The sequence below is a fragment of the Gadus macrocephalus genome, chromosome 1, assembly GCF_031168955.1.
Source record: "Gadus macrocephalus chromosome 1, ASM3116895v1".
In the NCBI taxonomy this organism is placed as follows: Eukaryota; Metazoa; Chordata; class Actinopteri; order Gadiformes; family Gadidae; genus Gadus; species Gadus macrocephalus.
This window is the reverse complement of record NC_082382.1, coordinates 21,841,414-21,869,052: the sequence shown is the minus strand read 5'-3', so window position 1 is coordinate 21,869,052 and position 27,639 is coordinate 21,841,414. Positions and strand designations below refer to the sequence as shown.

Genomic DNA, 27,639 nt, shown 5'->3' with positions numbered 1-27,639 from the left:
GAGTAAATAAAATGGCTAATCTTTGGCTATCTTTGGATGGATAAAGGTCTAATTTGTCAGTCTATAAAGCCGTTTTGCAGGGAACCTAAACTATATAATGACAGACTGCAAAATTAAAACGGTTATTGAAACGCAATCCTGATTGGAAGGTGGTTGATTGACACGTCCACAGGATCGATGTGCCGCACACACCTGCATCAATTAGCCTCAAGTGTCCTGCCGGAAACCGATCTGGCGTTACAGTGTCGCTCGCTGTTGCGTTTGGATGATGGACTTTGAAGTATTGCATTGCGTATCCCTAAAGTCATTCTCCTGTGTTTTCCCTCATTAATCGTATCATGCTGCGATTCCAACAAAAGCTTTTTTTGGGGGGGGGGGGGGGGGGGCGGTCTCCTGTACTCTTGTGTACCAGTCCAGTGTCCATCCATCAACGTCTATAGACAAGGGCATTCATTCGCCCGGAGATTCTTGGCATTCCCCGGCCCGAGGTGTCCTTTCTTCGGCGTGACAGGCTGTGTTGGACTGCACAATAATGTGGAAACTTCTTCTAGACAGCCATAACAAAAAAGCCCCCCCTCCACGGAGTTAAATGGCTTCTAGTGTAGCTGTGAACTGTCAGGGTCCCGAAGCCCTGCCCATCCCAGGCATGGTGTGAGAAACCCTCCAGGATTACGTCTCATCCTGGCACGGACAGGGTTAAATGGTTACGGTCCACTTGATTCTTCCCGATTTGTAGAGGGGGGGGAGCTCGCTTTGTTTCAGTCAGGGGTGTCATGGAGAAAGACGAAGAAGTGCGGAGAAGTGTTCGTGTGGAAACACCTGCGGACATGCTGCGGAACTTCTGGACGTGTCACACGTTGGGTTGAAGGAGTCTGTTTGACGCTATATATTTATATATATATAAAAAAGGTTTATTACTCCGAATTGGCAACCAACATTTATTTTTTTATTTTTTTTGACTTCGGAAATACGAGACGGTGACGTGATTAGGACCACCGGGTTGATAAGTGGATAAGGAGAGCGGACAGGAGGAAAAGTTGAGTGCGTTCACGGTGGGAACCGTCGAAGAGCGGGTTTAACGCGGAGGTACGAGGCACCGCATCCTTGCAGACCCCGAGCTGAGACCCGCTCACCGCTCTGAAGTGAGTTTCTGATTTATACCTCAAGCCCTGAACCATCCATCATCATTGTTTAGAGCACGATTAACAGTCGTTGCATGGTTTATTTCGGCCTGTCGACTTTACCTCAAGTAGACCTACATTATTCCTACGCACATATCAAACCTAGTGATGGAACAATGAAACGTGTTTGGCCTCTGACTTAAGATTGTTGTTATTGTTTACATTGTAGGATACTATATAGGGCTATTACAAATGTTTGCCTGTTATTATAAGATAAGCGATGAATTCAAATGTCTTCTTTTTTTTTGCTCTGAATAGCTTTTTTATTGTAATATTTATCCTGTAATGATGTGAAGCCTGAAGTGTTTATTATTCAGGCTATTAAAGGAACATCGTTTTCTTATCAACTTGGCCATGAGAAAATGCCAGAGGGATATTTTGGTTTTGTTTGCATAATGTTTAAAAAATGTAAGAAAACAGAACAAAAATGTGATGAATGCCCTACGGCCCACTGATCTGTCAACTCAAAGAATAAGGTATGAACAAGAAACAGCAGTGATGAAAGCCCATTATTTATAGGCCTATTATTTATAGGAAAACAGCGATCCGCAGTTCACCTTGGTTCATCCCTTCTCACTTCTCACGTTTTGTTACACACTGCCTGTAGTGAGACAGATTCCCACAAACCAGAAAAAGCATGCCCTTAAGAGGGATTTGTGGCATTCTCCCATAATTAAAATAGGAAAAGTTAGACTTGTGGGCTAAGATCAAGTGATAAAGTTAGCTGCTTAGAGAAAGTGTACTTGAGTCTTACTCGTGGTCAGGCTTAGTATGTCTACAACATGCCAGATTATAAATGTTCTATTCCTAAATTGGCACACACAATTCAATCATAAACAAATAAAGTTGTGGTGGTTTTACGACTGGAAAAACATCTATAAACTCAATTCCTTCTTCAATTGACGTGGGGAACCTTAATGTGTCAAACATTTTCTGCAGCTGTGTGTCTTCATGGACAGGACAGTGAAGACTGAGGAGAAAGTGTGTTTAAACAGCAAGAAGTTGACATGTGCCATAGGACCACAGATTGGTATTGAACCTGAGATGTTGATAGACACATCATCGGCATGGTTAGCCCCCCAGCGGGTCAAACGAACAGCGCCCACCCTATCTGGGGGTCAGAACCTCAGGCAAGGTCTCCGAATAGTCCGAGACCGTCAGAGATTTGGTCAGTTTGACATTACCCCAATAAAGGATGTCCGAGAAGTGTGGAGCTCGATGCGTGATCCAACTCGAGCAGGGCTCAACCCACCTCAAGGGGAGGTTTAAGGGGGGATCGGGCCTATCTTGAAGGCTCCCGGGAGCCTTTGTGTGGGAACCATCTAGGCCTAATTACTGCGCCATCCCCCCCCCCCCCCCCCCCTACGAGTCATGAGACCTAATGGGTCCGCGGTGAATCCTGGGATTTAGGCAGCGCTCCTGACGGCTATGAGGGAATTACTTTGGGTGGAGTTGGTTTGGAGCGCTGCCAGCTGGATTACTGTATGTGTCGCCAGCTCCTTGATGTGCTTTACACACTTTTGGGTTAGCATAACATGGCGTGGCAGCCGTTCTCCCGGTGCGGAGACGAAGCACATCTTTGTCGGCGGCGGGAGATTAACATTCTTCGTTTGGCCTCCGCGCAAAACACTTTTCCACACGTGGGATTAGATTCACGAGGAGTCGTGGACCTTTTGCCTCTAAGACCGCGCAGCGCTTCTGATATTCTGATGTATAGATGTTTCGTTTTTTTTCGTTCATTCGAGTCATTTAACAAAGCCCATTTCTTAGAAGCCTTGACAACAATGAAGTGATTCGTGTTAAAGACCTCCTCTATATTAAACTACATAGTAGCCTCACACCGTCCTGGGGAATCGTCCTTGAGCGTGTTTTACTGAGGAGAGTGTGTGTGTGTGTGTGTGTGTGTGTGTGTGTGTGTGTGTGTGTGTGTGTGTGTGTGTGTGTGTGTGTGTGTGTGTGTGTGTGTGTGTGTGTGTGTGTGTGTGTGTGTGAGGGGGGGGGGGGGGGCTGACAACACATCGGCCCCCCTAAGACCTGTTTCCATGGCTACCTGTGTAAGTGTGGCATCAGGGGTCAGCTAACGGCTTTGTGTGTGTGTGTGTGTGTGTGTGTTATGTCTTGACAATACAGCCCACCACAAAAATGTCATCAATGAATGCCTTGTTTTAAATAAATAAAAACGAATAATGTTACTTAGTTATTGACTTCAAGCAGTAATACCCTACAAATGTTGGCATGTTTAGATCGACAGCCTGATAACATTTGTTAAACATTTTCCCATGCCTTGACAAATGTATATTTAAAAGCATTTTCAAAACTGAATTTCAAATTTTGGTTTGGATTTTGGTTTAAAATTGACATTATGTGCCAAATATTCTTGAAATGTATGTTTTTACCCTCTGAATGATATACATGAGAGCACATTTTCTTGACTGAATGTGTGTGTGTACTATGAGAACCACAGAGCATTCCATCACTCACTCACTCACTCACTGACTCACACTGAATGTGTAATTTAGACCAGCAAATATTTTCCCATAAACATAATTCCTCTAGTTATTGATCCACCTTCACCGTGTGAAGGTGAGTGTGATCCCTTTTGTGAATGTCCTGCTTCAGCAGAATGGCTGTAATCTCTTCCAGACATTAAAAAAGCGAAAGTTAAATATTGTTAAGTAGTCTATTTAACTCTGCTGGTAGAGTACAGTATTAACATGACATGACGTTTGAGGATACAATTCCCATTGAGGGCAGGAAAGTTTAAAGTAGCAGCATTTCAAGATGGGTTGGATAAACATGTCAGTGCATTACCCTACTTGGGACTTTGCTTTCATGTTTTAATTGAAAGTATATCCTACAGACATCACTTTTTCCTCACTATTTTCACAGCCACATCTTCCCATCTTATAGCGCACTCTCTTCCCACCCATCGCTGTCACGTGACTTGGGTCTGGTCATTTAACCTCGCTGCTGGTTACTACCCTGAGCGGTATTTTGCTCTTGGCTATAAGCATTCTTCAGAGTAATAAACCCTGTAGTAAACTCCCATGTTTGCGTTACACAAGCTTACGCACTGTGTGACCAACAGAAGGCGTGTACAGTGTACACATGAACCTTGTTTCCACTCCACTCTGCTGTCAGACGGCAGAGAGTACAAACGGATGATGGAGGCGGTCTCCTCCTGCCCTTGCCAGCCCTGGTTTAAAGACACCCCGACATTAGAGCAGCTTTGACGATAATGTCTGATAATGAGATCTTAAATGCATGATCACTTGGACCCTGAAGCTGTCTGAAACCATGGGCCATGCACACACTTTTCATACAAAACCGAGAACCGTTATTCGTCAGAGGGAGATAACTTTAACTATTTCCACGTATCTTAGAAGATCATATCTCATACATTGGCCGCATGCTCTTCGATCGAGATATCGTCTGTAGTGATTGATCAAAAAAACGTAAGAAAATTGGATCAGTTGATTTTTCTGTACTAAGTAAGGTCACTGTTTGAAACAAAGATCACGTTCGTGTGTTTGTGTGTCCACCTGTGTGTGTGTGTGTGTGTGTGTGTGTGCGTGTGTGTTTGTGTGTGTGTCCGCCTGTGTGTGTGTGTGTGTGCGTGTGCGTGCGCGTGTGTGTGTCCATCTTACGGGCTTATTACGTACTATTAATACGGCGGCAGCGTTTGCGCCGAGGTCATAAAGCATGCGTGCGCGTCACGCTCTTCAAAAGCAGACGCGGCTCGGCTTCCGCACGCCAGAATGTCACCCCCTAATCCCCCCCCCCCCCCCATCCCTCACCCCCAACCCCCCCCCCCCAAGGCGGCGGCGGCGGCTTTGACGGCGGGCGTTATTGTCCGCTGGCGTCAACGACACCATGTGAGGAGAGATACTCCCTCAGCTGTTCTCGACCGCAGGACATGAACCCCCTCCCTCCCAATTCTGGACGGCTCCTGGATCGCCACCAATGGCAGAGCCTCTGTTCGTCAGGTGGTTATTAGTGTGGGGGGGGGGTAGGAGTGCGTAGGGGGGGGTAGGAGTGCGTAGGGGGGGGGGTGGAACATGACAGGGGTGCCCCATATCTGGAATGCACTCATCCCTTTGTTACCCCCCAAGGCCTTCTTTGTTTATTTTTAGCTCTGTAGTTCTTCAGCGGTTTGTCATATTTCGCGTCAGCAGCCGTACCTCTCTCCCTCCTACTCTCCCCCCTTCTCCCCCCTTCTCCCCCCTTCCTCTCTCTCCTACTCTCTCCCCTCTGGTTGTAGGGTTTCATTTTGCTAAGGCTGAGGGGCATCAAACGGTAAGACACAAAACACAACATGAAGGAAAAAGGGGGTTCTTGTCACCACACCCGATGGAAGGGTGCGGGACGGGGTTTTGGGGGGGGGGGGGGGGGTGGATTTGGGGGGGTTGGGGGGGGTTGTTTGGGGGGGGGGGGGGGGGGGGGGGGGGTTGTTTGGGGGGGGGGGGGTGCCATCAAAAACAGCTGCAGCGTATGAATAGCACGGAGAATAACTGTAGCAGCGGGGAGAGGAATGACGCCTTTATTGTGCAAATGACGAGTGCAAAGCACAGGGAAACAGGTGTCACAATACGGTCGGGGGGGTAGGGGGCATGGGCTGGGGGGGGGGGGGGGGGGGGGGGGGGGGGGCAGGGGGCAGGGGCAGGGGGGGCGGCCAGGGAGATTTGTGCGGCCGGGCAGCAGGGGTGAAGCTTGCTTTAATGGACCCCTGCTCATGTGGTGCAGCCTTGGCCACGATGATAGGGCCTCTGCTGTGTGTGTGTGTGTGTGTGTGTGTGTGTGTGTGTGTGTGTGTGTGTGTGTGTGTGTGTGTGTGTGTGTGTGTGTGTGTGTGTGTGTGTGTGTGTGTGTGTGTGTGTGTGTGTGTGTGGGGGGGGGGGGTACTGGGATCTCTGGGGGCAGGATTTACAAGCAGGCACAAGCCTTGGCAGGGCGTGGGGTGGGGGGCTTTGGACCACCACGCGCATGAATACGGGGTGACGTTTGCGCCCTGCTTTTGTCCTGTTGTGTGGGGAGAGCCCGTCGCTGAAGGCCCTCGGGTCGCTCAGACACCACGGGACATAGAGAGCCCTGCAGACCCCCCTGAAGCCAGCCAAGCTTTGTGATAGGCCGGCTTCATTATAGTCCAGCTTTTATTATAGTCCAGCTTTATTATAGCCGGCTTCATTATAGTCCAGCTTTTATTATAGTCCAGGTTTTATTATAGTCCAGCTTTATTATAGCCGGCTTTATCATAACCCAGGTTTTATTATAGTCCATCTTTTATTATAGTCCAGGTTTTATTATAGTCCAGCTTTATTATAGCCGGCTTTATCATAACCCAGGTTTTATTATAGTCCAGGTTGAATTATAGTCCAGGTTTTATTATAGTCCAGGAGGTTTTATTATAGTCCATCTTTATTATAGCCGGCTTCATGATAATCCAGGTTTTATTATAGTCCAGGTTCATTATAGTCCGGCTTTTATCATAGTCCAGGTTCATTGTAGTCCAGGTTCATTGTAGTCCAGGTTTATTGTAGTCCAGGTTCATTGATGTACAGGTTCATTGTAGTCCAGGTTCATTGTAGTCCAGGTACATTATAGTCCAGCTTTATGATAGTCTAGGTTCATTATTGTCCAGCTTTATGATAGTCCAGCTTTATCATAGTCCTGGTTCCTTATTGTCCAGGTTTTGGTAGTGGTTTGTTGTTTCACCTTTAGATTTTGGATGGTATATTTATATTGTACATCTTTCGTTGTCTAAATCGTTTACAGTTGCATTTTGAATGTGAAAGTTGTTTTAACCTTTCAGGATTTTATAGTTTTATATCGGTCAATCCAGGGTTTTTCTTGCCTATAATAATGATTCATAATAATGTCATAATGCAATGACGTATGTTTTTAAATATATAACAAGAAAAGCTATTTGACATGGCCAGACTATGAAACCATATCCCGGTCTCGTCTTCTCCTGGCTCTTACTACTGACGATGGCGTCAGCTGGAATTTATAGCACAACATAGTATCGTACATTCACTGTGGAAGCAACGCGACACGCTTCGCTCGGAAAGACGACTCAGTTGCCGCACTCAAGGAAGTTATTTGTGTTACTCAACATGGGGAGAGAGAGGGAGAGATCCTAAATAACGCCTGATGACCTGTCTCTGTGACAATGAGTTGGTTGACCACAGTTATGTTGTATTCATTATTATTTTTGCAAAGCTGAAATCATGCGGAGGAAGACTTGGCGATCCACAGTCACTCTGCAATTCTGTAAATGTTTACTCTGCAGTCACTGTTCAGACTTTAAGCCATGTTTATTGGAACACTTTGCACTTTCTCTCTGCTTTGATCTTGTCGTGGAGTTGTGGGGTAAAACACATTGTAGTTGTAACTAAGACGGAACGATTATGATGATGATGATATCAATAAAAAACGTTATATTCTGTTTATACAGGACGCTTGAAGCACAGTGTGTTCCAGATAGCACAGAGTGCGTTGGACTGTGTTGTGTTTGAGGAGTGGATGCTTTATTTCGTAAAACTGTAACATCCCCAGCTAACTGAAATGGCACAACACAAAGTTGTTGATGTTAGAGGGAGGACGGACAGGCAACACCCAAAGGGAAAACATCCGTCGTTAGGTAACGACCAGCACTTTGATTATTCTGTTTAGTTTGCACACAGTACTTGTGTTAACCACCGGCTATTAGTCTTCCTGGTTTGATGACGGGTCTGGAACTGTTTCTCTGTCTCGGTGTGTCTGTCTGTCTGTCTGTGTGTCTCTCTCTCTCCTTCTGTCTCTCTCCTCGTCTTGTCTGTCTCTCCCTCTGTCGGTCTCTCTCCGCACGTATCTCTCCCTCTGTCGGTCTCACTCCGCAGGTATCTCTCCCTCTGACGGTCTCTCTCCGCACGTATCTCTCCCTCTGTCGGTCTCACTCCGCAGGTATCTCTCCCTCTGTCGGTCTCTCTCCGCACGTATCTCTCCCTCTGTCGGTCTCACTCCGCAGGTATCTCTCCCTCTGTCGGTCTCTCTCCGCAGGTATCTCTCCCTCTGTCGGTCTCTCTCCGCACGTATCTCTCCCTCTGTCGGTCTCACTCCGCAGGTATCTCTCCCTCTGTCGGTCTCTCTCCGCAGGTATCTCTCCCTCTGTCGGTCTCTCTCCGCAGGTATCTCTCCCTCTGTCGGTCTCTCTCCGCACGTATCTCTCCCTCTGTCGGTCTCTCTCCGCACGTATCTCTCCCTCTGTCGGTCTCTCTCCGCACGTATCTCCCTCTGTCGGTCTCTCTCCGCAGGTATCTCTCCCTCTGTCGGTCTCTCTCCGCACGTATCTCTCCCTCTGTCGGTCTCTCTCCGCACGTATCTCTCCCCCTGTGTGTGTGTGTGTGTGTGTGTGTGTGTGTGTGTGTGTGTGTGTGTGTGTGTGTGTGTGTGTGTGTGTGTGTGTGTGTGTGTGTGTGTGTGTGTGTGTGTGTGTGTGTGTGTGTGTGTGTGTGTGTGTGTTGCCTGCCTGCCTGCCTGCCTGCCTGCCTGCCTGCCTGCCTGCCTGCCTGCCTGCCTGCCTGCCTGCCTGCCTGCCTGCCTGCCTGCCTGCCTGCCTGCCTGCCTGCCTGCCTGCCTGCCTGCCTGCCTGCCTGCCTGCCTGCCTGCCTGCCTTCGTGTTGTAATTCCGAGCCGGGACGGTGTAAGCTGTCATTTAGCTGCCCATCCCTCCAGCCCAGCCGAAGGATTTACTATATTCCGGGCAAACATTCCCCCCCGGGGCCAACAATATCACACTGCAGTCACCTGCGGCTTGTAATTACCGCTGTGAGGGTTTAGTACACACTTAACACACACTCAGCCCTCTCGCTGTTCCCCTACCACCCTTCAAGCACTGCGTGAGTGGTTCATCCTACCAGAAGGAGGTAAACGTTTGGTGTGATCTTCCTCAAGCGCTGGTTAAGAGGGCAACACTGACTAAGCCTTACGTAGATGCTAACACTCGCTGGGCTACGGCCTTCCTGTTGAAAGGGTGACTGAGTTGGACTCCGTCAAGGCTCGGAAACTCAGGAGTCTTTCAAGTGAAAAGATTCGGGAGGGGCAAAATAGAAGGTGGGGTGTGATTTTAGGATTTGATTGATGGGGTGTTTCAGTTGAGGCGCCTTCACGCCCGCTTGCTTCTGTGGTAAAACAGCCCCCAGCTGTGATATTATTGATTAAACCGTTCCGCACCAAATTTGGTGATGCTAATCAGAGAAATGGATCAGATTTGACATGCATTTGACAAGTTCAGGAAATCTTTTATTCCTTGATTCGGGAATAAGAAAACGGAAACCAGGTGTGGAAAGGGAAATGCCAACTCAATCCGATTAAATTGTTTGTTAATAATGACGTCACTGGATGTACTCTGCGACATCAGGAGTGTCAGTTCTAACTCTGCCTAGGGTAGAAAGAAAAGGCAAGGGAGGTTTTTTGTATAATATTGACCCTTTTTTTTTATTTTAGATTCAGTGTTCAACCATATACAACGGGTGTCTCTGTATCTCTAGATCTACATTGATTTTAACCTTTCTCCTTTAATCCCCAAAGGGAAACGCTGCTCTCCTCGCCATGGCAACCGGCCACGTCCCCCCGCTTCTCCCCTCTCTCCTGTACTTTTTGGGATGCTGTGTGTACTGTTGCCATGGTGACTTCCAGGCAGCCCCCAGGGTGTATCTGTCCTACAAGGGTAAGATGGATTCTTTTCTCCTTCTATGATGGAAAACAGGGTATTATTATGATATTCATTCAAACACACTGGAGGACCCAGTACACATTAAAACAATTTTGAAACATGTGTATTTCACAAGGTCAAAGGGTTTTATCATCAAATGCACAGTATAATACAACGTTTTGCTGGAGATTAAATTCTTATGCAAGTCAAGGGTAAACTATTTAAAGAATATAGCAATTTTAAACGTACAATACGTTACACCATAAAATCTAGAATAAATAAAGTATATTTAAAATCAAATCATCAAGGTAAATCAAGCACCCAAAGTACTCAAACTGCAGCTTGCGTTTGCTTTCTGATTGGTTGGACTTCTGACATCTGGCACCAATCAATGCCATTCTGAAAAAACGGTCTTTTATCATATTTCTTGCAACCACCATCTTCAAATTGTCTCTCTCTCCCGAGGATCTCAGGCACTGTTAATGTACATGAACAGCAGTTAATGTATATGCTGTCGGCATGTTCGCGGCTGTATGAAACTCAATGCCCAATGTGAGTGGCTTGTTTTCCATGCACTGTGTAAACTGACAGTGTGTTTAGTGGAGACAGCTGCCCCCGACCACGGCACGGTAGGCTTTTAGCAGGTGATGTCGCTCCGGAACCATGCCGGTTTGGAGATGAGCCGGTTATGAAGTCCAACCGAAGACCGCAGAATCATCTGGCTCCATCTCTGTCTGACCGATGTTGTCAGACATTGACGACTGCCTCTATATCACACTTTAATCCTGCAGACCCTAAAAGCGCTTTTACATTTAGTGCCTGGCATCCACCCATAAACACAACACACACACAGTCAACCAAGGAAACAGCCAGACAGCTCTTGGGGAGCAATTAGAGTGAGGGGTCTTGCTCAGGGACACCTTGACACTAAGCTAGGTGGAGCCGGGAATCGAACCAGCATCCTTCTTGTTGCCAGACGACCAGCTCCCGAAAATCCTGAGCTGCTGCTCCCCCCCCCCCCCCCCCCCCCCCCCACCTCGCTCCATTTAATTTGCCTTCAAAACGCTGGAGCTGCCAACCTGAATGACTGCAGTCATTAGGGGTTGGCACTTTGAGTGTTCGCCTTTCAATCCAGGGTTCGCCTGTTCGAGCCCCCGTGGCGTAGCGGAGAGCCAACCTTTGATGGACTCCTTGTACTGGGAAGTCCCTTTCACTTTAATGTCAAAAAATAGCACACACACACACACACACACACACACACACACACACACACACACACACACACACACACACACACACACACACACACACACACACAGATTGTGTTTGTGTGTGTGTGTCCACACCCTCGTCTAACCCTGGCCAGCAGACGGTTGATCTTCAGGATGGATCCCAGTTTGGATCGGCTCCTGAGAATGGGAGCCTTTTCTAGGCAGACGTCACGCCGACAGACGCGTGCACATTCACCGCCAACAAAAGGTTACCCCACGCGCCCCGCGGTGCCGCCATGTTTGGGATTGCTCCGTGGCTTCTGTCTTTTGATCCATGATGCACATGCAGCCGTTAGGCCACGCCTCCCCGGGTCCGTGCGGAGGACATGGCTGAAGGCTGTCCTGAGAAGACAGTCACATGCCTCATGTAGAATGAATGTTAAGTAGTTCATGGCTATGCAATGTAACTATCAATACAGTGAGGGGGATATTTCATTACTATCAAATAGACGGTTCTATTTTATAAAAGAAAACTCAAACATCCAACATTTCCCATGCATTTCTAATATGTGTCTGCAAATTATGAGCAGTATTTATGGTTATTGTCAAATGTTTGACCTCTTTCCAGGACGTTCATTTGCTACGGTTAGTGTAGAGTTCAACCAACAGTCCATTTTTCATTCCCTTTGTAAACTCCCTATTCCTCTCCATAGCGGTGGTGGTGTTGGTGGTGGTGTTGGGATGGTTATGGCAGTGTGGTTGTGTTCTTGGTAGTGGTTGTGTTGGTGTTGTGTTGCTGGTGGCTGTGTTGTTGATGATGTAATGCTGTTGTTGGTGGTGTCTGTATTGGTGTTGGTGGGGTTGGTGATGGTGGCTGGTGATGTTGTTGGTGATGATGGTTTATGTTGTTTGCGGTGTTGGTGATGGTTTGTGATGGTGATAATGGTTTGTGATGGTGATGATGGTTTGTGATGGTGATGATGGTTTGTGATGGTGATGATGGTCTGTGATGGTGATGATGGTTTGTGATGGTGATGATGGTTTATGATGGTGATGATGGTTTATGATGGTGATGATGGTTTATGATGGTGATGATGGTTTGTGATGGTGGTGATGATGGTTTGTGTTGGTGATGATGGTTTGTGTTGGTGATGATGGTTTGTGATGGTGATGATGGTTGGTGATGATGGTTTGATGGTGATGATGGTTTGTGATGGTGATGATGGTTTATGATGGTGATGATGGTTTGTGATGGTGGTGATGATGGTTTGTGTTGGTGATGATGGTTTGTGTTGGTGATGATGGTCTGTGATGGTGATGATGGTTTGATGGTGATGATGGTTTGTGATGGTGATGATGGTGATGATGGTCTGTGATGGTGATGATGGTTTGTGATGGTGATGATGGTTGGTGATGATGGTCTGTGATGGTGATGATGGTTTGTGATGGTTTGTGATGGTGATGATGGTTTGTGATGTTTGATGGTGATGATGGTTTGTGATGGTGATGATGGTTTGTGATGGTGATGATGGTGATGATGGTTGGTGATGATGATGATGGTTTGTGATGGTGATGATGGTTTGTGATGATGGTTTGTGATGGTGATGATGGTTTGTGATGGTGATGATGGTTTGTGATGGTTTGATGGTGATGATGGTTTGTGATGGTGATGATGGTTTGTGATGGTTTGATGGTGATGATGGTTTGTGATGGTGATGATGGTTTGTGATGGTGATGATGGTGATGATGGTCTGTGATGGTGATGATGGTTGGTGATGATGATGATGGTTTGTGAGGTTAGTGAGGTCCCCACTTCACTTTAGGCGTCTTTAGGCGTCTTTGAGTGTTATTAATTATTCTTCTTCTTCATGTTTAACCTGTTTTCCTTTTATTCCTAGTCTGTTTTACATAGTTTTGAATGATGACTATATGCTCTGTAAGGTGACCTTGGGTGTCTTGAAAGGCGCCTCTAAATTAAATGTATTATTATTATTATGGTGATGATGGTGATGATGGTTTGTGATGGTGATGATGGTTGGTGATGATGGTCTGTGATGGTGATGATGGTTTGTGATGGTGATGATGGTTGGTGATGATGGTCTGTGATGGTGATGATGGTTGGTGATGATGGTTTGTGATGGTGATGATGGTGATGATGGTCTGTGATGGTGATGATGGTTTGTGATGGTTTGTGATGGTGATGATGGTGATGATGGTGATGATGGTTGGTGATGATGGTCTGTGATGGTGATGATGGTTTGTGATGGTGATGATGGTTTGTGATGGTGATGATGGTTGGTGATGATGGTCTGTGATGGTGATGATGGTTGGTGATGATGGTTTGTGATGGTGATGATGGTGATGATGGTCTGTGATGGTGATGATGGTTTGTGATGGTTTGTGATGGTGATGATGGTGATGATGGTGATGATGGTTGGTGATGATGGTCTGTGATGGTGATGATGGTCTGTGATGGTGATGATGGTTTGTGATGGTGATGATGGTTTGTGATGGTGATGATGGTTTGTGATGGTGATGATGGTTTGTGATGGTCTGTGTGGCCGTGTGGACAGAGCTGCTGGAGACGCGGACGGCCCGGCCCTTCTCCTTCTCCTTCAACACCAGCGACTACAGGATCCTGCACATGGACCAGGACCAGGGCCGGCTCTACCTGGGCTGCCGGGAGTACCTGGTGGCGCTGGACATGCACAACGTCAACAAGGAGCCCCTCATCGTAAGCCTCCGCTCCGTTGAGAACCGCCCTCACTCATCGTAAGCCTCCGCTCCGTTGAGAACCGCCCTCACTCATCGTAAGCCTCCGCTCCGTTGGGAACCGCCCTCACTCATCGTAAGCCTCCGCTCCGTTGGGAACCGCCCTCACTCATCGTAAGCCTCCGCTCCGTTGGGAACCGCCCTCACTCATCGTAAGCCTCCGCTCCGTTGAGAACCGCCCTCACTCATCGTAAGCCTCCGCTCCGTTGAGAACCGCCCTCACTCATGCCTCGTTTACAACGAGCGCCGCGGATCGGTTCGGTGCAACGCGGTTCGCTTATGTTGGTGTTTTTCCCCCCGCCGAAAGTTGGGCAGGGTCCCAAAGAAGTCACTCCTATTTTCGGTACTCCTCCGTTGGGGTACAGAGCGGTATGAAAGGGCGCCGAAAAGGTGGAGCTACACACGCCGTCCGTTGTTTGGTCGACAGAATCGTCACTTCCGTGCGATGGGGGGGGGGATAAACACAAACAAACACATTACCCGCAAGGTATTTCTGGCGAGAGATTAGTTTATATATTGTTTTATATATGTGTGTGTGTGTGTGTGTGTGTGTGTGTGTGTGTGTATTTATATGCGTATATATATATGTGTATGTATATGTAGTGTGCTGTCTATATGGACCTTCTGTGTCTTGAATAAAGTTATAATAATAATAATAATATTGTAGAAAATGTTTGCCAAGAAAAAGCCAAAGGATATTACCCCGATGAGTCTGTCACGACTCTTGGAACCTGCCTTCTGGTTGATCATGAAGATGAACCAGGTTGTGTGTCTCTCCGTGCCCCAGATCCACTGGCCGGCGTCTGCAGAGAGGAAAGCGGAGTGCAGGATGACTGGGAAGGGGGGGCAGGTCGGTCCGTCCTTCACTCCATTAATATTCATGTCATTCACTGTGCGCTTTGATATGCCACATCAGAGGTAATTATGTGCATTTTTACTGTGGAACTTTCTTTTCAGTTGAACAGTTATGCTGTTTCATATTTTTGCATATAATTTGTATTTTATATTTGTATGTATATTACATTTTTTTGTATTTGTCTTCTTTGTTTTGATGTACTCTTAAATAAAAATAATGCTAATCTTGAAAATAGTCCCAGAAGTTGTCCAGCGGTCGTATTGTTCCACACAAAAGTGTTTCTTCAGGGATTGATTCAGCCATAGTCCAGGTTAACTACAGGAAGCGGTTCTTTCTTTCTCTATTCTATATTTTCATTTATTATCCTCTTCCTTAATACTTGCACCATTATCTTGGCTCTTTTGGATGTTAGATTATAAATATAATAGCATCATTCTGAATGTAAACCGTGTTTCTGGACCAGGGAGAATGTGCCAACTTCGTGCGTCTGATGGAGCCCTGGAACCGGACCCACCTGTACACCTGCGGGACAGGCGCCTACAAACCAGTCTGCACCTTCATCAACCGCGGCTGGAGGGCAGAGGCACGCACGCACGCACGCACGCACACTTAAACGTCTACAAACACACACTCGCTCAAACTCCTACACCCACACACACACACACTCAAAGGCCTACGCACACACACACGCACGCACGCGCGCGCACACACAACCATGGCTTTTCCCCACCCATGCCGTCAACCAGGTTATTTCATCTTTCATACACATGTTATGCAGCAGTCTCCATGGTTACGTCCGCCCCCCCCCCCCTCTGGCTTCTCTCTTCCTGTATAACTATGATTTATAAAATAATGATAACCCTAACCTTGTAACTACTACTTCTACAACGGCCATGTTCTCTCCGTCTCCAGGACTACGTGTTCAGGCTGGTTCCTGGCCAGGTGGATTCTGGGAAGGGGAAGTGTTCGTACGACCCCCGGCGGGCCAACGCCGCCACGCTCATCAGTCAGTCTCACTCTTTTCGGTCACTCTGATGTGTGGCCTTTCCTTGGTTTTTGTCTTCAGGTCTCAAAACGCTGTATTGTTACCCTAGCAACAAGCCCTATCCCATGGTTTGTCTCTGTCTCTCTCTCGCTCTTATGTGTCTCTCTCTCTCTCTCTCTCTCTCTCTCTCTCTCTGTCTCTCTTATGTTTCTATCTCTGTCTCTCTGCCTCTCTGTCTCTCACCCTCTGTCCCCGTCTCTGCGTCTGTGTCTCTCCCTCTCTGTTTTGTTCTGTTTTTCTAACACTCTCTCTCTCTCTCTCTCTCTCTCTCTCTCTCTCTCTCTCTCTCTCTCTCTCTCTCTCTCTCTCTCTCATTGCCTATAGACGGTAACCTGTATGCGGGGGTCCACGTGGACTTCATGGGGACGGACCCGGCTATCTTCAGGACGCTGGGGGACCGGCCCGCGGTCCGCACAGAGCAGTACGACTCCCGCTGGCTCAACGGTAGCTCCCCACGTCCACACACACCGTCCAGCCCAGCCCAGACCAGACCAAACCAGACCCACACCAGACCAGACCCACACCAGACCAGACCAGACCAGACCCACACCAGATCCACACCTGACCCAGACCAGACCAAACCCGACCCGACCAGACCCATGTACATGTTATGATAAAATATGAGGGATGGTGTGGGATTGCCTCTGGATTGGGATTGGATATAGATTAGTCTTTATGTAGGAAAAACTAATTTATTGGTATAGCACTTTTCATACAAAAGGCAGACTTAAAGTGCTTCACATAGAAACATCGTCATACAATAAAATGAAAAAATAAAATGTGTAATTCAAAGAAAACAAAGGCATGTAGTCTTATTATGGTGTCAAAGACAAGTATTCACATCTTTGTAAATCAATTCTAGAGGATAATTACAATGAAGATCAACCCTCACTGGCTCTACCCGCTAGTGCCCCAACCAAGGAGGCAGTGTGCCTTGTAGCGACCCGGGTTCGATTCCCGCTTCCTATGCTAGCTGTGTAGCTCCATCTCTTCTACAAGCTGCTTCCCGGTCTCTCTCTTTAATGTTATGTACATAAGGGCAACATAAATGCCATAAAATCAAAAAAGGATCCAACTTAGTATCGATATCATCTCTTACATGAACACTCATTCACTCACTCACAACCCTCCTCCCCCTCCTATGGACTGACCTCTGACCCTTAGAGCCGGTGTTTGTGAAGATCCAAAAGATCCCGGACAGCACGCAGGCCAACGACGACAAGCTCTACTTCTTCTTCAGGGAGAAGAGCTTGGACTCTACCGGGGGGAACAACCCCATCATGGTGTCCCGGGTGGGCCGGGTCTGTCTGGTGAGGACCCCCTAACCCCCTAACCCTAACCCCATCATGGTGGGCCACTTCTCTCTGGTGAAGAACCTCCTACCTAACCTCCAACCCTAACCTCCTAACTTAATCCTTTAGCTCCTAACCATCTAACACTAACTATCTAACCCGTCATCTCAAAACAAACCGCTTACCACTTAACCCTATCTAACTCCTGAACACCATCCACCTAGCCCTAATCGCCTGACCCCCAAAACCTGAGCACCACGATAGTCTGAGATATAACCACCATGAATCAACCTTGACCTCTGGTTTTGATCTGCAGAACGACGACGGAGGTCAAAGGTCGCTGGTCAACAAGTGGACCACCTTCCTGAAGGCGCGGCTGGTGTGCTCTGTAACCGGGGGCGACGGGGTGGAGACGCACTTCGACGAGCTGAGTAGGTCCACCACTAAAGGAATCCCAAACCGCTTTCAGATTGGTTTGCATCAGAGGGCTCCCTCTATAGGTTAACACATGCTATTGCATGCATTACCTCCGATTGGCTGATGTGGTTCCCCGGTCATTGTCGATGGAGTTGATGGGTCGCACTCATCCTCTGCTTAATTAAACTGGGTTGAGGGGCGTTTAAACCCAGCATGAATAAAAACCTATTTAAAGGATGGGACAGGGAGCTTGGTTCTCCTTTTAATGGCTTATTTGGATTAGATTAGATACAACTTCATTAATCGCCCGTTGGAGTACTTTATTTGTTGCAGCAGCCCAGCAGGAGTAGAAAAACACAGGATAAAAATACAATACAATAGAAATTCAAAGTACGAAACAAAAATAGACGCTAAGGTTAATGCTAAACTAAATGCTAAAGTATGCACAAGACCAGACGAACAGACGGTATTAAAAAATATAAATGATAAAGTGTAAACTCAGTGTTAAGAAGCTGAGTGGAAGCTCCTTATAACACAGAATCTCATAACCTCTGCAGGGGACGTGTTCATCCTACCCACGCAAGACGCCCGCAATCCGGTTGTGTACGGTGTGTTCGCCACGGCTGGGTAAGCAGGACAGGAACAGGAACGCCTGTTTATAGAAGGAGATGTGTTTTTCTTACTTGCGGTGTCCTTTTGGTTCAGGTCGGTGTTTAAAGGCTCCGCGGTGTGCGTGTACGCCATGTCCGACATCAGGAACGTCTTCAACGGCCCCTTCTCTCACAAACACGGACACAACTACCAGTGGACCCCCTATACGGGCAAGATCCCCTACCCCCGTCCCGGCACGGTGAGACCCTGCAGTAGTCTCGGTGGTCCCCTGTTGCTGTGTTAACGCTAAGCCATGCATTTTATCTCTTTTGAAGATCCAAGATTAGAAGTGCTTACTATCGCGGTACAAATTCACAAACAAACTACGACATAAACCAGCAAATGTTCAGCGTGTTGCCCCGTCTGATTCACCTCATTTATTTAGGTTTGAGTTCAGTTTTCTTGGTGTCCGACAACGGCACTGTTGTTTTGTTATTATTGTCACCTCTGTGTGGATGTTTAAATGATGTGGGTCTAACGTTGTGGTTGATGACTTTGTCGTTGTCATCATCAGGTTGTTGTTGACGTCATGTTTTCTATTTTGCGGTTGATACTGACATTGTTTTTTGTCGGTGCTGATTAAGATGCCGTGAATGAATATGATGCTGTCGTCAACGACGATGATGTTGTTGATGAGGACGTTGTTGTTGTGTTTACGTGGCTGTTGTTGTTGTTGTTGTTGTTGACGTGTGTCTCCGTTGCAGTGCCCCGGGGGGACGTTCACCCCGGGGCTGCGCTCCACCAAGGAGTTCTCTGACGAGGCGGTGAACTTTGTGCGGGCGCACCCCCTCATGTACCAGCCCGTGTACCCCCTGCACAAGCGGCCCCTGGTGCTCAGCACTGCGGGGGACCACCGCTTCACCTCCATCGCCGTGGACATCGTGGACGCCACCGACGGGAAGTACGAGGTGCTCTTCCTGGGAACAGGTGAGTCAGGGTGGCTCCGCCCCCGGGGAGAGGCAGGTTGGGGTGGCTCCGCCCCCAGGGAGAGGCAGGTTGGGGTGGCTCCGCCCCCCAGGGAGAGGCAGGTTGGGGAGGCTCCGCCCCCGGGGAGAGACTGGTTGGGGTGGCTCCGCCCCCAGGGAGAGGCAGGTTGGGGTGGCTCCGCCCCCAGGGAGAGACTGGTTGGGGTGGCCCCGCCCCCAGGGAGAGACTGGTTGGGGTGGCCCCGCCCCAAACTGCAACACATTGCACATGTTGCAGAGATTGATACTTAGGCCCAATCCCATTTCTACCCCTTCCCCCTTCCCCTTCCCCTTCCCCTTCCCCTTCCCCTTCCCCCTTACCCTTCCCCCTTCAAAACAAGGGGGAGAGGTAAGGGGTAGAAATGGGATTGGGCCTTAAAAGATAGTGTGTAACATTGTAGTATGGCATGCACCAAGGCTTCACACAGAACATGCAGAAGCATTTTAAGGCCTTTCTGTGTATTTGGCAAGGTCCAAATAGTTGTTTGAATATCACATGTTCTTTCAATTTGGTGGATACTTGAATCCAAAGTGACTTACAACGGATGCTGAGAATACCATAACATTGGAATGACTATACAAGGTTTCAACTAACAGGAAACGATTTTGTTTCTCGTATTTCACTTTGCTACGGATGTGCTTTGCTTATACTCAGTTAGCATAATGACAGTATCACATCTCCGGCAATCATGGGTTTGGGTTTTAAAGCACTGTTTAGATCCGAGAGACAGTTTAAGGCTCCGTGTTCTGTTTATTATGTTGGACATCTAACTTGTTGTGTAGAGTCGCAGTGGAGAAGTACACGGCTAAAAGAGTCTTTCTCCAGATCGGGGGACGGTGCAGAAGGTCATCGTTCTCCCCAAAGACGCCAGCAGCACGGAGCAGCTCATCCTGGAGGAGGTGGAGGTGTTCAGGGTAACGCCGTCAGTTATTTTTCACCGTCACTCTTAACAGGACATCACAATCGTTACTAAGAGGCTAACTTTTAACCTCAACTGTTGTGTAACACTTAGTCGTGTACATGTATGGCATGGCACTGTTTCTTTCTTTTTGTATGCTGGACATACCATAACTTTTTTCTCTTTTAATATTGCATCTTTTTATATTCCATGGGTTGCTGTAATAAGTACATTTCTCATGTATAGGATGAAATATAGTTCTTATCTATCTATCTTTTCTATCTATTTATCTATTCCTAGTCTGTTTTACATAGTTTTGAATGATGACTATATGCTCTGTAAGGTGACCTTGGGTGTCTTGAAAGGCGCCTCTAAATTAAATGTATTATTATTATTATTATTATTATCTTGAACTCCTGCTTATTAACCCTCACTCCGGTCCCCGTTGTTTTTCTCTACAGACTCCGACGACGATCAAAACGATGAGGCTTTCATCCAAACGGGTAAGGGACACGTTTAGATTCAGCACGTTCAGCGTGCGCCTCTCCAGGGATCGCACGGACCAGAGCTCAGCACGTCTCCCTCTGCCTCTGCTGTGCAGCAACAGCTGTACGTGACGTCGGACCGCGGCCTGACCCAGGTGTCCCTGCACCGCTGCGGGGTGTACGGCCGCGCCTGCTCCGACTGCTGCCTGGCCCGGGACCCCTACTGCGCCTGGGACGGGGAGACCTGCGCCTCCTTCGCCCCCTCGGCCAAGAGGTCAGGGGTCAAACACCGACGCGGTCCAAAGGGGCTCACCTTGAGCTCCCCATCACCTCCACGCCTTGAGTTTATTGTTTGATACATTTATTGGTTTTAAAAAATATATTTTAAAAACAGAAAAACTTTATTTTTTTTGGGGAAAATTAGATTTTTTGAAAAATGTTAGAATTGTACAATTTTAAAAATTCTCAAAAAAAATTGAATTATATTTTTGACATTCTACAAATGGTCACCGTCTTCTAAAGCGTCTTGTTTGTCGCGTTCCTCAGGCGCAGTAGGAGACAGGACGTGAAGCACGGAGACCCCCTGAGCCAGTGCCGAGGCTTCAACACCAAAGGTACCGGGACCGCAGGGACGACACACTCTAGAAACACACTGCCGCACAGGAAGTCTGGATCCAAGCAAAACACAAACCCAACGCATTCAGTTTATCTGACAGAAACAATCGACGGGAAAACGACAGGAGTGAGACAGTAATGCAAAACGATGATTCAAACAGCCCTTGTTGAGACGTGTGTCGTATGTATGTGTGTGTGTGTGTGTGTGTGTGTGTGTGTGCGTGTGCGTCCGGTAGAGAAGCGTCTGCGTGAGGCGGTGCAGTTCGGCGTGGAGGGCAGCAACGTGTTCCTGGAGTGCCAGCCACGCTCTCCGCAGGCCAGCGTCAAGTGGCTGCTGCAGAAGGACGGCCGCAGGAAGCTGGTGAGTGGGGCCGGTGGCACGGCGGTCCGCAGACAGACTGCACTGAAAGCATCCTCTCCCGTTCACTACCACCGGGGACATCAGAGGCTTTTACCCAAAGAGGCTTTTACCCTTTTACCGTCAGTACATTCTAGATGCATGTCATTAAAGGTCCCACATTATACCACCAGGTGTGATCGGGATTAGCCGTCACAAGCCGCTTTGGGCATCAGGCTTCTTTTGACATCATAAGTGGGCGGGTCCACCTAGATGTGTGCTGGATAGATCAGCCTACCAGCCTACCCAGTGGACTGTAGCTGCTCATCTATCCAGCAGCCAACTCGGCGGACAACGGCAGATTTTCAAAACGGCTTGTAATGGCTTATCACACTCACACCTGGTGGTATAATGTGGCCCCTTTTAATGACATGCATCCAGATTGTACTTTTTCTCTTTATATTGCGCTGTTGAAGGAGCCTGAGACTGTAATTGTTGTGCATGTGACAATTAACCACCTTGGATCCACAATGAGAATGTGTCCCGTGTATCCCCCCCCCCTCCCCCCCCGACCCCCTCCCCCCCCCCCAGCTGAACCGGGAGCACGAGGTGCTGAAGACGGGCCACGGCGTGCTGCTGAAGGAGCTGGTGCAGGCGGACGCCGGGGTCTACCACTGCCAGGCCACGGAGAACAACTACCGCCACACGGTGGCCCGCATCGCCCTGCGCATCCTGGACCGCGAGATCGTGGAGGCGCTTACCGCCACCGACGTGCCCCCGCTGCACCGCCAGCCGCACGAGGCTGCGCCCCCGGCCGGCGCCGACCCCCGGACTGCCGCCGCCGCTGCCGCCGCCTCCTCCCAGGCGGAGGTGCGTCTCATCGGCCAGTACTGCCGGGCCTACCTGGAGGAGCTGTGCCCCGGGCGGAGCACCAAGCGCACCCACCGCCGGCACGCCGAGGCCGGGGGCTCCGGCTGCAAGCCTGCCGCTGCCGCCTCCTCCTCCTTCCCACGCAGGCTGTAACCACGCCCTCCTCCTCCTCCTCCTCCTCCTCCTCCTCCTCCTTCCCACGCAGGCTGTAACCACGCCCCCCTCCTCCTCCTCCTTCCTACGCAGGCTGTAATCACGCCCTCCTCCTCCTCCTCCTCCTCCTCCTCCTTCCTACGCAGGCTGTAACCACGCCCCCCTCCTCCTCCTCCTCCTCCTTCCTACGCAGGCTGTAACCACGCCCCCCTCCTCCTCCTCCTCCTCCTCCTCCTCCTCCTCCTTCCCACGCAGGCTGTAACCACAACCTCCTCCTCCCCCACAAGCAGCCTACTACCCCGCCCTCTCATTCCTTCAGGCTAGCACATGGCTAGCACACGGCTAGCACATCGCTAGCGCATGGCTAGCACACAGCTATCACTAGTCCGACAGCGTACAGTTCAGGCTTGATCAAGAATGCACACATGCTACCACTGATTTTTCCAAAATGACACCTAACAATGATAAGAGAAGATGAGATTTAAAGGTGACATATTATACCACCAGGTGTGTGATTAGCCGTTACAAGCCGTTTTGAAAATCTGCCTCTTCTGACATCACAAGTGGGCGTGTCCACCTAGATATATGATGGATAGATGTGCAACGATTGCTACAGTCCACTGGGTAGGCTGGTAGACTGCTCTATCCAGCACACATCTAGGTGGACACGCCTACTTGTGATTTCAGAAGAGGCCGATTTTCGAAACCGCTTGTAACGGCTAATCACACACCTGGTGGTATAATATGTCACCTTTAACGCAAACGACATATACATATTTCGTTCATGTAATATAAATGTGGCTTGCTGGGATCTGCACATGGGAACAAAATGTAAAGGGACTAAAGAGGTACTCACAAGTAATCGTTTACTTGTTGCACAAAAAAACTTCACCCCTTCATTTGTTGAAGCTGTAAAGAAATATATTCTTTCCCCATTTACTAGTGATCAAGGGTTAAGCATGTAAAAGGAACATATTTTATATTGTATTACTTAAAATAAGGGTGATTTTGTTTGTGCTTTGTTTTAATGGACCATTTAGTATGACGAATAGAGTCCTATTTCTTTAAGTTTTACCAAAATGGAAATATTTTTAAGTCTACCTATTTTTATAAAAAGAAAATAATGTTATATTATTACACATTAAAAAAAATACTCAGTTGTACAGGGGCAATGATGGAGGGAGTAAAAAAAAAGTGTGGCTTGTCAAAATAATTTCTGTAATAATTAACAACTATTCAACAATTTTAAATGTTTCAATGAGGATGCTGTTACTAATATTATGGGATAGAAGGTCATCCCTGCATTGAGCTGGTGACACAATCTCCAAACGAGGTGTTTTGATTTCTTATTCAAATAAGAACATTTATTGTGTTTTGCCATTCTTCTAGATACTGAACTTTCAATCAACGTGTTGTGCTTTTTTATTTGTAGTTGATCTACATACTATTCTGTGTAATGCTTGATGGGTTGCTGTGCTCGTAGTGGCTTAAGCCATATTGTTCATAATAAATAGTACATTACGTGAGTGGATCAGTATGTTACGATATGGGTCGTACAATTGTTGTTTAAGCTGACTCAAGATATCCAATGTTTTGGTTTTACCTATGTGTGTCTCTCTGCACTTGTTCATAACCACTGTCACAAATATACAATTATTGTAATTTCAATAAACATTGTAATGCTACAAAACTACTCGGCTATATGGAGTTACAATTAACGTTGACGATATGTAACTAATGTTTCAAATCAGAAAATCGTCGGTCGCTGAGATCTGTGCCATGTTCTGACTCGGCAGAACGGTATCCATGGAAACCAGGTTGTGGAAGTTTGGGCGTTTTGGAGAGGCAATGACTTCAGGTATGGCATCAAGGACATAGTTGAACTCTACACGATTCACCCAGGCCATGGTCGAAATAACATACATTTTAGTCAGTGTATTTGTATATTAATTTAATTTCTCTGTTACCTTTGTGCAGTGATGCTCAAGGAAATCATATTCATTCATGAAGATCACATAAAACATTTTCCGATCAATACTCTTAGAGGTGGCGGAACATAGAGGGGAGAGTGGTTGGCGACTTGGCATCCCACTGTTGGCATCCCACTCTCCATTCTTCCACCTGGATAAAATACTTTGGTGGCCCTTTAGAGAATAACTGCAACTTTGAAGCGTTAAGCTAATATTGAGTTCATCATTTATAAAGCATTGTTCCTACATGAATACTTGCATACGTAAGCGGTGTATTTTGTACAATTAACTTGCTTCATTAATTAATTGTGATCACTAACTAACTATTAGTCTAAATCAACATCTTAAAAACAAAATGACACATCTTGAAAAAGAAAAGATTAGGTGCAAATTACTCTGATTTCCGGGTTGGATATTGCAATTACTCTTCGTTAGCATTAAAACAAGCTACAACATGAAACCCCAGTAGGAGGGAGGGGGGGGGGGGGGTGGAGTGGGTGTAGCTACAGGCAAGCTAGTTTAAAGTATGTTGCTGCCTTAGTAATGGCTGTTACTGCGAGCGGCCCCTTGGGGCCCCATGCATGAGGACCCTGCATGCAGATGGACACAGTGAGGTTGTATAGGCAGGGTGAGGCTCTGTTGTGGACATCGATGCTGCTTCTTCGGCGGACGCTACGCCTTCTGGATCATAACCTGGAACTTACCTACACAGACACACACGTACAGTAAATATCACGGACAAAACCGGATTTATTAATTTATTCTAAATTATAAACACTTGCTAGTGTAGCTTATTCGATGAATACAAAATTAAATAATAAAGAATTAATGATTTTATTATTACAATTAAGATTTTATTATTACAATTAAGAGAATTACACGTAGGCTTGTTATTAAACAAGCCTACGAAGTCAACTCTGTCCGAGGAATGGTTCTTCATCATAATAACATACTAGAACAGTTTAGAAGGCTGCTGCTCAAGAACTAAAAGGTTGCCATGGTTTCTTACATGCAGGCATGCCAGCCACCTCGGCAGTGACCACACTCTTCAATCCAAGGTCGGACAGCCCCCCCCTCACCAGACCACAGGTGAACGCCAAATACTGCAACACGCAACACCATTACATTCATACGTTTTTTTAACACGTTTTTTTTGGTCAGTATAAGATGTATAGTCTTCAACAATCTTGTATAAAAGGCCTTGATTATGACACCAAGACTTTTCCATGGCAGTTTCATGCTCTCTGTTTGAATGGATATAACATGGTGTACTGATATTTGAACTGAATACACTCACCTTGGGGGCATGTTCCAAATACTGCTTCCCAGCTGACAGCTGACTGAGTAATCGGAAGCTATTGTCTTGAAGTACGTAGATTCCCTGGGATGGAGAGGAGTATCATTGCTTTATACAGATCTGTGGCTATTAAGGGAGCTTGTCAACGTCATTCATAATGAAAACGTTTATCTTGATCAGATATACATTTCACAACAAACCTGTGTCCAATGTACGAGTGTTTCAAATGTTCTAGAATATAATTTTCTTGTTGATCATATTTCCCTTGAACAGTAAAGTTGGACTCACTTGGTGGTTGGTTCTGAGGTTATCAATTTGCTTTTTGAATAAACAAGTCAAAAAGTCCTTGCAGATGAATTTCATAACGTCCAGCTCGTCTTTAAAGCGTGGCGTTTCTTTGGTGAACCTATATTACCAGGGAGACATTCAAATACAATGGATGTAGTGATGCATCCAGTACTTCAATTCAAAAGGTACCTCTACGATGTTGTCCAAACTGGTCTTATATCCAAGTATTATAGTCTTATAGTATTTGCCGTTGGCATCATAGACCGTATAGAGCTGACTGAACTACAGAATGATTTACCTCTCTATGAGTCCTTGCCCGACCCTGAATCCCATTGCTTCCAATTTGGTGATGTTTTTACCATTCTCCTTCGGAGACAGTAAACCAACATAGATGTCAGTAGCCAAAATGAAACGCCAATGGCAATGATAAAATGTACTTTATTTATAATACCGAGAGATTCTTACCGTCTCTCCATTTGCACCAGATTTATAAATGTACTGTATTAATTCACTATGCAGAAACTGGAAAAGTGCTTCGTCTGCCATTTGAGAGGCTGATGTTAACGTCTGATCTAACGTCACAGAAGATGGGAAAGTGTCCCCGTAAAAAGTGATCAATGCTGAATGACAGCTATACCGAAGGTTGATATGGCCCTTCGGTAAGACTACATGTTTTTAAATACAATGTAGGACGTAATAAGAGGTCATGTTTAGCTCTCATAAACGAAACAATTCACTGTAGAAAGCAAAATAAACATCTGACTGGAGGGGTCCTGATTGAAACACGACCGGAAAGGCCGTATCATTGCCTGTTTGATATGGTTGACGAAAATATATACGCTTTGTAGAATAACAATACTTACATTATTGGAATTGATCAGTTAAACTGTATATTTAAGAAAGAAAATTTCAGAAGCCATCGACTGCTGCATTAATGAATCAGTTTTATAAGGAATAATGTTCATGCAAGTATCAGACGACCACATCGATGGCTGTATTTGTTGGAACTTTATTTATACAAAGCAAAAAGCAACAATTCACAATTTCAACTTTTTATATAAAAAATAAACACAAACCTACTGTTAACATTTTTTCAATTTGTTTGGTTAAATCTTGTGATATTGAACGTATTGTGATCATGATTACTAGGAGCAAAAACCAATACTATTTAAAGTGCTGATCAAGAGCTTTTACCTAATGATACCAATACATTCCTTATGTTTAATGGACGAAAAATTCCAAGAAGATCTGATGATGAAAAAACGAATTACTCTTTTACATAAACAAAATAAATAATACAAATGATGAATAACACATACATAATACAAATGATGTATACATGATCCATTAAATCTAGAGCAAAAGAGACTGCTGAATTGTTCAAAAGTTAAGGGACTAATCTTACAACAGTGTCAATGCAATTTAATTTGGTGAACCTCACAAGAAAATTTACTTTCCAGTGGAAACACATGAGACCAGTTTTACAGTCTTCTCTTGTGCTCCGAACTGGGATAAAGGTTGCTTACCTAGTAAACATTGTGATCTATAACGCAAGCTTTTAATACAATCTTATTTTAACAGTGCATGATGTGTAGAACTGCAATAAAAAAATAAGAGTCAAAACATTTCTGTTTAACTGTGTC

The 27,639-nt window shown here is 46.6% G+C and overlaps 3 protein-coding genes across 4 annotated transcripts in view; 1 reads left to right on the top strand and 2 right to left on the bottom strand.

Annotated features, from left to right (window-relative positions):
• Nucleotides 1-233: 233 nt before the first annotated feature.
• On the top strand, nt 234-24,131 carry LOC132462940 (semaphorin-3F-like). Its single transcript, XM_060058732.1, has 18 exons — nt 234-1,142; nt 9,750-9,888; nt 13,658-13,818; nt 14,644-14,706; nt 15,176-15,295; nt 15,625-15,718; nt 16,082-16,201; nt 16,922-17,067; nt 17,366-17,480; nt 18,024-18,093; nt 18,172-18,316; nt 18,822-19,044; nt 19,909-19,997; nt 20,443-20,484; nt 20,583-20,740; nt 21,013-21,080; nt 21,318-21,442; nt 22,010-24,131. Exons 2-18 carry the CDS (start codon nt 9,771-9,773, stop codon nt 22,439-22,441), a joined length of 2,289 nt encoding a protein of 762 aa, XP_059914715.1. The 5' UTR covers nt 234-1,142; nt 9,750-9,770; the 3' UTR covers nt 22,442-24,131.
• A 246-nt stretch (nt 24,132-24,377) lies between these two features.
• On the bottom strand, nt 24,378-26,777 carry trappc6b (trafficking protein particle complex subunit 6B). The gene is made up of 6 exons (XM_060058698.1): nt 26,462-26,777; nt 26,295-26,362; nt 25,997-26,114; nt 25,709-25,792; nt 25,421-25,514; nt 24,378-25,115 (listed from the first exon to the last, which is right to left on the bottom strand). The coding sequence occupies exons 1-6, from the start codon at nt 26,540-26,542 to the stop codon at nt 25,084-25,086; spliced, it is 477 nt and encodes a 158-aa protein (XP_059914681.1). The 5' UTR covers nt 26,543-26,777; the 3' UTR covers nt 24,378-25,083.
• A 212-nt stretch (nt 26,778-26,989) lies between these two features.
• LOC132462664 (solute carrier family 2, facilitated glucose transporter member 1-like) overlaps nt 26,990-27,639 on the bottom strand; it is a 10,799-nt gene continuing 10,149 nt past the window's right edge. For both annotated transcript variants that reach the window (XM_060058332.1, XM_060058323.1), the window contains one exon: nt 26,990-27,639. This exon is cut by the window's right edge. The gene's annotated coding sequence lies outside the window, so the exon portion shown is untranslated.

Coding starts and splice junctions, on each gene's coding strand:
- LOC132462940 (XM_060058732.1), top strand. CDS start 9,771: ATGGCAACCGGCCACGTCCCCCCGCTTCTCCCCTCTCTCCTGTACTTT. Junction 20,485..20,582: donor TGAGGCTTTCATCCAAACGG/GTAAGGGACACG, acceptor TCTGCTGTGCAG/CAACAGCTGTACGTGACGTC. Junction 21,081..21,317: donor CCGAGGCTTCAACACCAAAG/GTACCGGGACCG, acceptor TGCGTCCGGTAG/AGAAGCGTCTGCGTGAGGCG.
- trappc6b (XM_060058698.1), bottom strand. CDS start 26,542: ATGGCAGACGAAGCACTTTTCCAGTTTCTGCATAGTGAATTAATACAG. Junction 25,793..25,996: donor ACCTCAGAACCAACCACCAA/GTGAGTCCAACT, acceptor TCTCCATCCCAG/GGAATCTACGTACTTCAAGA. Junction 25,116..25,420: donor GGTGGCTGGCATGCCTGCAT/GTAAGAAACCAT, acceptor GTGTCTGTGTAG/GTAAGTTCCAGGTTATGATC.